This window comes from Lutjanus erythropterus, chromosome 24 (assembly GCF_056507025.1).
Source record: "Lutjanus erythropterus isolate fLutEry1 chromosome 24, fLutEry1.hap2, whole genome shotgun sequence".
NCBI classification, from domain to species: Eukaryota; Metazoa; Chordata; class Actinopteri; order Lutjaniformes; family Lutjanidae; genus Lutjanus; species Lutjanus erythropterus.
Window position 1 is genome coordinate 2301449 of NC_139340.1, and position 9220 is coordinate 2310668.

The window sequence follows — 9220 nt, forward strand, 5'->3', positions numbered from 1 at the left end:
TCAGATCACCTGATTGGCTACTAAAATGCAGATAAAAGGTTTAGATATAACTCAAATTATTCTCTGTTTTCAATTATGATATTATAAGTAACTAAGTAGATTACATGGTGTAATGCATACTTAAGTACAGGTAAAAGTACAGTCTTGAACATCTACTCATAAAAGTACAAGTACTCAAAAAGACTTACTTACTATTTGTAATTAGTTACTTAGTTATATAAGAGGCCTGAGCCGCTATTGAACAATAATGAATGAAAAAGGGAGGTTAACTGATAGTCAGGTTGAGCACGGTGGTTATTACTTATGGCGGATGGGAGTTTTATTTTGAAAATCGCGAGCGGAAGCAGTATTATTTAATGTCAGGCTGCTTGACTCCGTACAGTACAGTGAGAGGAACATCCGGTAGTGTTGTTTTACAACGAATCCCAGGCTGCATGCTTACTTATACGGACCAGTAACGAGTTGTTTTACGTCTAGAGGACACGTTAAGTGTCGCAATGAGCTGATATAACGCTACAGGTTTCTATGGTGACAGTGAGACTGTAAACACGGTACGTCCTCTTCTTGTCTTCCGCCTGAGCAGAGGTTACACCGTTCCACACACTGTAGACACGTTTGTGTCTGTCTGATTTTATTTTATAAACTAAATATGTCTGATCAGACATAAACATAAATATTTAAAGGTATGAATAAAGTGTAAGACAGCCTGCAGACTGTGACCACACAAACTACACAAAGTGTAACACTTCATGTTATAGAGGCTGAATGTCACAAATCCACATTGTGGAACAGCTTTTTCACCAAATACAGCTCATATCAATGACATACACAAGGCACATGCACTCCTTGATTACAATAAAATTAAACTTTATTTTATTTATTTATTTATTTATTTATTATACACCTCTCACTGCATTAAGTTAAAGGAAGTAAATATATTTTAGGTATAAAACTCATTATTCTCTTAAAATATTTGTGAGTCTAATTAACACAGAAGAAAGAAAACTACTTGTGCTCAACATTTTTAAGTTAGTTAGTAGGACCTCCAACAGTTTTCACTCCTTAGTACAAATAATGAATTTGTGCATCTGTTGCATGTGTCACTGATGATGGCGTGTTGTGAAACATTTTACCTTCATCAAACAAATTGCAGCATTTGTGATCAGGACGTTGCACTTGGCTATATTATTATTTCAGTAATATTAATGAATGAATGAATGAATTTTTCAGCCCTGATACTCATTATGACTGTCCGCTGATGTGTGTCATTGTGTGTGTGTGCAGAGGTCGAGGATGGTGAACCTGTCCTTTGCTGCCGCTGGTTTCATGGGGATCTACCACCTAGGTGCTGTGGAGGCCCTCTTTCGCCATGGGGACAAGCTGCTGGGCTCCCTCAGGGCCTGTGCGGGGGCCTCGGCCGGGGCCCTGGTGGCAGCTGTGGTGATCACAGCTCCTGACAAGTTGGAGGTAGAGTGTTTCACAGTCGAGCGGGAATGTTGGGGGAACCCTCAGGGGTCTTTGAGGGTAGAGGTCCCAGAAAAGAAAGTTGAATATAATTCATAAAAAAATTATGCTGTAGTTGTAACTGTCACCAGTATAATCTCTTCTTCTGTGGTGCTGACAGTTTTACAAACTGAGTGTGGAATTAAAGACTTTGCCGGGCTGAAGTGCTGCTCTCACAAATTCAACATGAAAACTTGACATCCCAGCAGGAGGACTGTCTCTCCTCTTAATATTTAACACACACCAGCTTAAAAATGTATCATCCACAGATCATAATATTTGGATACATGGATAACCCCATTTGGATATTAAATAAAGATAAATCTTTGTAGAAGTTGATGAAATGTATCTGTGCAGGTCTGATATTTCCATCCAGAAGGTCAGGGGGCGCCGGATTCTTGAAATGTAAAGACACCTTTTAATATGTACATATATGTATGGATGGATGTTGAGATCTATCCACTGCATCACAGTGAGTCTGATGTTGTAAAGGCCTTTTTGTTCGACGCACATTTTTGTGTTTTCATGCAGAGGATGTTCATTTGTTGATGAAAGGCATCACTTGATTTCATCATAGTTTTGTCATCATAAATTGATTTTTTTTTTTAGGTAGGTATTTAGGTAGGTAGGAATGAGGTGATGTCATCACAGTGTGTGTTTCCTTGTCTTTCAGCGCTGTAAAGAGTTCACCTACAAGTTTGCTGACACTGTGAGGCGACAGAAGTTTGGAGCCATCACACCAGGATTTGACTTCATGCTCACACTACGGTAATTTATTTATTTATTTATTCATACACTCATTTCTCTTGGACAGTGTGTTTGACCAGTGGTGCAAAGAGTCAACACCGGTCTCTAATGCAACATTATTAAACGAGGCCCTGCCCATCACAATCACACGTAATATAATGCAATGTCAGTGAATGAAAAAAGTGAAAGCGTGCTGCTTTAAAATGACCAACAACAGCGAAATGCATACAGATGAAAATACAATAAACTAACAGGTGACGGTGCATCATAAGTGCGCTGTCCTTAATATATCCCTTTCAGAAAGTATATTTAATATACAAAAAGGCCTTTAATTGTATTTTCTGAGCTGAATAAACATTTTTATAACCTAATGGAACTTGCTTAGTTAACGTAAGTTAAGGTACTTCAATTAGTTTAAATCCTTTATAATAATTATTCTTTATTGTACAATTTGTTGTGCTGAAATGATGAAAAGATGAAATGAAAGAAAAGTATGGAGACACTGAAACCTGTTAGAAAATAACAAGATTTGAGAATAAATAAATAAAAAATATGATGATGATGATGCTGATTCAGGAGACGACTCCACCTGTCAACACTTCTCACTCTACTGTATTCATTATCAGATGTAGATCAAGCCCGTCGCTCTCTGCTGCCACACAGTGGTGAACACTGTGTATATCATGCTGGGTGCAGGTTCTGGTTCTGTGCGCCCCACCGAGCTACACCATATCATACTTTCTCATTTAAAGAAATATACAGTAAATTGTTAGACAGACCACCGCCACTTTGAAGCACCCAAACTAAGAATAGAATAGTGTATATGAAGTAAATAACTTGCTGATTCTCATTTTGCGCGTTTGGTTGGACGTGCGCACAGGACGCATGGATCATTCCACGGATATATAGTTGTTTTGTTTACGTCGTGTTTGTCTTCGTGGACTGGAAGTGATGTCAGAGGGAAGTCAGCTGTGTTGACCTACTTCTCAAAGAGTCAGAGCCTCTGAGGTAGAGTAGGTAACTGTATGAACGCGGGATGTTTCGCCTTTTGTAGGTTGTGCAAGATATTATATATATATTATACAGAATGTGTAGAATATACAAGTTTCAGGTTCAGGTGCACTGGCCTGATATATGATCGCATATTTTTTTTATTTACACTATTTGTTTTACAGTAGTGAAGAGCCTGGCACCTCTGCAGCAGGACATATTATTACTAATTTGGTGAATGACCTCATCAGACATATTCGAGCTGGTGCACAGTGAGGACAGTGTGGGACAGTGTGGGACAGTGGGAGCACTGGGGAGCGTCTCCTCTGCACCTCAGAGTGAGAATCAGAGTTGTCTCACTCCAACATGATAAGCAGACTGAATTTAGATCGGACATCAAATGTAATGTAATGATGAAATGTCTCAACAACCGCTGGATCAAATTGGGTCCAGACGTTCACGTCACCCTCAAGATGAATTGTATTAACGTTGGTGGTCCTCTGACTTTTCGTCTAGCGCCATCATCAGGTCAGAATTTGAATCTGTCCAGTACTTCAATTTGTAGCCAAACATTTCTTAAACCACAGCTGAACTATACCTGCATCAAAAAAGGTAGTTGCATGTAAAAGTGGGTAACAGCAGCAACCTCATGGACCACCTACAAATCTGAAGCGGTGCAGCAGGTTTGACTGCTTTATTCTAAGAAGTTTGAATTTAAACTCAGAAATTATGCCTTTGTTGTCAATTCTGACTTTATTGTTCTGATTTAATTATCAGAACTCTGACTTTGTCCTCAGAACTTTGATTTTGTGCATCGAATTCTGACTTTGAAGACAGAATTCTGGCTTTAATCACAGTATTTTGATTGTTTAAGACTGACTTTAATGTAAGAATTCTGACTTTACTCTCAGAATTATGAATTTATATCCTGAATTATTATAATTATTATACCTGAATTCACATGTGGCCTTTATCCTCTTCCAAAGCTAATGGCTTTATAACAGATGATTACATTTCCATAGCAGGTGTAAAATAAAAGAAAATATACACACACAGAACACACAGAGAAAAACTAGAGTTGTGTTCTTGAAAAAAAAAGAAAAAAGATGGTTTACCTGCTGCTAACATGCACCGTTCAGGAAACTGATGTGGCAGTAAAACAGAGAAAATCACAGCCACAGAGCATCTGTGAGCTGGATCCAGCAGGATACACCGTCATCCAGGGTCACATAGAAAACAGTGGATGTGGGTGTTTTAATGTGCGTCATATGCTGTCAGTGTGTGTTGCCCTTCAGTCTAAACAAATCTTCATGAGGACATTTTAGAAGTATTTGTTCAAATCTACTTTGTTTTATGCAGATAAAGAAAAAAGCGTGAGGCTCAGCTCGTCACATTGTTGCCTTCATTAGTATGCTTTGCTGCTTCAGTATATGTTGAACAGATTGAGTAATAATTACATGTTGCAGTAAAAAAAAGCACTGTGTTTATGATGCCCTGTGGGGATATTATTATTAAAAAGCTGACAAATGAGCATCTGTGTGTTGCTTCTCTCCAGGGAGGGGATAGAAGAGATTCTGCCCAGCGAGGCTCACAGTCTGGCCACCGACCGCCTCCACGTCTCAATAACACACTCCAGAAGTGGCAAGAACCACATCGTATCCAGGTTTACCTCCAGGGAGGAGCTCATAAAGGTACACACCCCCAGTCTGTAAACACAACGCCCATCCCTTCAGTTTAAAATGCTGTCATAAATGTTTATGATCATTTTACATCCTTGTTTTCCTTCATTCTGCAGCTCAGTGTTTGGTTTTTTTATTGCTTTGACCACAAAATTACTCCAACAAAGTCACTACATGTGTAATGAATGTCCACATACTGCATGTCTGCAGTGGAACAAATGTCCTATATGTGACATTCACACTAAGTGTTGCTCATGTTACATGTGGACGAGGTCAAAGTGTGCAGCGTTCCTGCTGAAGAGTCCTCGGTTCTTGTGACTGTGGGTTAATTAGCGTTCACTGATGAATTGTCCTCCACTTGTGTCTCCTCCAGGCTCTGCTGGCCAGCAGCTACGTCCCTGTCTATGCTGGACTCAGACCAGTGGAATTCAGAGGACAGGTACGGATCACTGTGCTTGAACATTTACTGTAGTCTGCACACAGTTACAAATCAAGTATTCTGACTGTATGAATTAGAAAATATTCCAAAGTAAAAGCACTGTGCTAATCTGGAGAAATCCTAAAGTAAAAGTCTCATTTTTCATTTTTCAAATTTTAGGCTCTATAAAAACATAGTAGCCCATTATTTGTTGGAGACTGATAAACTGGTACTTAAGAAAATTTAGACAGCATACTAACAAGTATTTTACTCTGTCAGTCTGGAGAAATTCCAAAGTAAAAGTCTCATATTTGGACATGTTTTATTTTGAAAATTTAGATTTTTTAAAAAGACAGAATTATCCATAATTCCTAACAGTGATTGGTAAAGTGGTGTTGAGGAAAAGTCAGTACACACACACTCTATCACTAATATTTACTGTGTTGATCTGGAGATACTCCAAAATAAGAGTCCCATGTTTGGCAAAAATATATAAAATAAAATTTTTGGCTCTTTAAAAATTTAATCACCCATAATTCCTGACAATGACTAATATACTAGTACTGAGGAAAAGTCAGACAACATACAGACACACAATGACATGCATATTTACTGTGTCAATCTGAAGAAATTCCAAAGTTAAAGTTCCATGTTAAAAAATTTTAAATGTTTAGTTTTAAAAATCATAGGTTGTATTTAAACATATATAAAAATTATAAATAAATAGAAATATATTTCTGTCCAGACATGTTGTGGACACTGTTACCTGGATGACTGTCTGTCTTCATACGTTGGTTTTGTTTTATTAGAAATGGATTGACGGAGGGTTCACTGACAGCCTGCCCATTCTGCCCGTGGGACGAACCATCACTGTGTCTCCCTTTGCTGGACTGCAGGACGTGTGTCCTGTCCACAGGGGGCGCTACAACACTCAACTCAGACTGGCAAACATGAACGTTATGGTGAGTAATGGAAACATACCAAAGGGTTTAATATTTTCTCCCAGCTAATGGTGGAAGAAAATAATGATCTTCAGCAAGTAATTCTCAAGTTTTCCGCCAGTCAGATTCCTGTGCTGATTATTGTTTTCTGGGGGACAGACTGGAAACACTGCAGCTGAAGAAATGGCATACGACAAATGCTTGTGTCTTTTTAATGAGCCCCACACAGGCCGGGCGGCATCCACCGCAAACATTTTGCATGGTTCGGTTGGTGTGTTACATTTTGCAGCAGACTTTAAAGGATAATGGTGGAGTTATCAACAAATCCCCTGAAAATACCCAAACCAACAATCTCTGTCTCTCAACTCTTTCTGACTTCTCAAAGCCTTAAGCTTACCAGCTTCTACTGAAGACAGAAATCTGTAAAAGCGACTCACAAATGTAGAATCTGATGTTTCTCCTCAAACATCTGGCTGCTGTACTGTGCCATACTGCACTGTTTATTACCATGAACACGCTGTAGTTTATTTTGACGCATACACCGCTGAAAATATCAAAAAATATCCAGAGCACACTGGCAATAATCAGTTCCAGCAAAAACTGTTGACAGTGTGTTCTGTGGATTAGCCACAGTAACAGGGAGACTGTTTCTGGAACAACAAGTCGCTGCTGAAAAGTGTCATTTTTCCACTGCTGTGAGCAGCTCAAACCAAAGTCCACCCACCTGTTGTGTTGGAGTAGATACAGAAATCTCAACCCAAAACTATCTGCACGATGAGATGAGATGCAAAAAAGAAACGATTTAGTTTTTGTGTAATTTGAACAGACCCTTAAAGGGATCGTTCATATTATTTGAAGTGCGCTTGTGTGAGGTACTTATCCGTCCAGGGACCGGTGTAGGAAGCTACACTAAAAAATTAATATCAGTGTAAGTGTACACTATATTTAGAATATTTCCAGCACTTTACCTCGCTGCCAGACAGACTTTTCTGATGGGAAACCGCTGATATTTGGTCCAAATATCAGAACACAGCAGTTGCTGGTCTACTGCTGCTTCAATCAGTTAGTGAGTTCAGATCTACATGTAGGAACCCATCAATATGCCATCTTAAGACACAATGTTTCCCCACCAATGACAAGATTTTCCATCAGTTCCTGTTTTCGCTGCCAGGCAGTAGGGGGCGCTGTGTCGGCTCATCAAACAAAAATTTAGGGGGTTCCAGAAAACCGGGGAGACGTAAAGAATGACACAAAGTTGAATGAATATGATCTATGCAGGGGAAATAGACAAACAAGTTTGGTGTTTCTATCCTGCTGACCTTTATTTCACCAAAATTCAACCTTTGAATGTGTTTACTATTTTTAATTATTGATAAAAAACTGACTTAATGAGAGATCACTGAAATGTAATTTTAAGTAGATTTTATATTTTATGTAATATTTCTATTTCAGTATCAGCCTGCTACTCAGTCATGTTCATGCATGTAGCACACACACACGTCCTGTATAATTAGTTTAAAGCTAAACTGTGATGGCAGTGAGTCTTATTGTGAAGGTAGTGACTGGCAACAGTCTGCCTCCTGCACGAACTGAATATGTTCAGCCAGTTTGAAAAGTTTGAGAAATGCCAGTTTAGACAATAAAATGTCAACAGAAAATTGAAAGATGCTCATCATAATTTCCCAGAGTCCAAAGTGACATTTTCAAATGTCTTCTTTTGTCCAACAAAACTTCATTACCCATCATAAATGAGAAAGAAAAGCAGCAAATTCTCACATTTAAGAAGCTGGAAGCTGCAAATGTTTGACATTTTTGCTTGGAAAATGACAAACGATGAACCATCTATCAAAATAACAGGACATTACGTAGCTTCCTACACCAGTACTCCTGCTGCTTCTCCAAACTGGAGGCGTGTTGACCTCCATCTATTGTAGGTAACACTGACTGTGGATTAGTACCTTATACAACTTAAATAATACAAACTATCCCTTTAAAGTCTACATTTAGAATATGTGTGGCCAAAGGAAAAAAATAAATAGGCAAGTCTTTGTGATTTATGTCAGGATAAAGTTTGAGAAGCATTCCCATGCCTTTAATAATAATAAATGCTGCATGTCAGTCATTCCCAAACACTGGGTCGGGACCCACAGGGGGGTCACAGGAGATTTTATTTGGGTCAGCAAATAAATAAAAGACAATGGAAGAAATTCTTCTCATTTAAGATTTAAAATGTGTTTTATTGTCTTACTGATAAGCAGAAAAAATGTGAGCTGCCAAAATGTGTTTATTTAGTCTTTTTAAAAAGTGTGTCCCCAGATAAACAGTTTGGGAAACACTGCTGTATGTTCCTTTTAGTGGGATCAATGTCTCGCAGTTAGACTTTCTGTCCCTGGTTTTTCTCAAAGATTTGACCTAAATGAAACATTTTTCTTTGGTTCCCTCAGTTCTCGGTGGAGAACATCAAACGCCTGAACCAGGCTCTGTTCCCTCCATCCACCGGCCGCATGCAGTGTTTATGTGAAGAAGGTTTCAGTGACGCGGTGAGGTTCCTGAAGAGAGAGTCCTGGATGAGCTGACAGTCACGTCCCGTCACGGGAAGAACTGACTCCAAGCACAAGCATGAAGTTCCATTTACTGAAGTGAGAGGGAATTGTACGGATTTTGCTGTATTTTTTTTCCTGCTGTGATTTTAGTTTTTCTGAATAAAATTAAAAAAAAAAACATCAAGAGCAAGTGTTTCTGTGGTTTGATGTTGCGTAGAAACTTCAAACACATGGATGCAGCAGCTCTGTGTGGACCGTGAACACCACCTGTGTTGGTTTGTTTGGCAGAATCTTGCTCTTTTTTTTTTTCCCCAGGATCAAGGCCTCGGTGTGTATTTATAAAGCAGAGCGTGAAAGAGTGTGTATCATTGTGAGCTTGAATCAGATTTAGTGTTATCA

General features: G+C 38.9%; 1 protein-coding gene across 1 annotated transcript; it reads left to right on the forward strand.

The window, feature by feature from the left end:
• The first annotated feature begins 390 nt into the window (after positions 1 to 390).
• pnpla4 (patatin-like phospholipase domain containing 4) lies at positions 391 to 9005 on the forward strand. The gene is made up of 7 exons (XM_084713607.1): positions 391 to 551; positions 1285 to 1467; positions 2177 to 2271; positions 4796 to 4931; positions 5293 to 5358; positions 6147 to 6299; positions 8723 to 9005. Exons 2-7 carry the CDS (start codon positions 1294 to 1296, stop codon positions 8852 to 8854), a joined length of 756 nt encoding a protein of 251 aa, XP_084569733.1. The 5' UTR covers positions 391 to 551; positions 1285 to 1293; the 3' UTR covers positions 8855 to 9005.
• Positions 9006 to 9220: the final 215 nt, after the last annotated feature.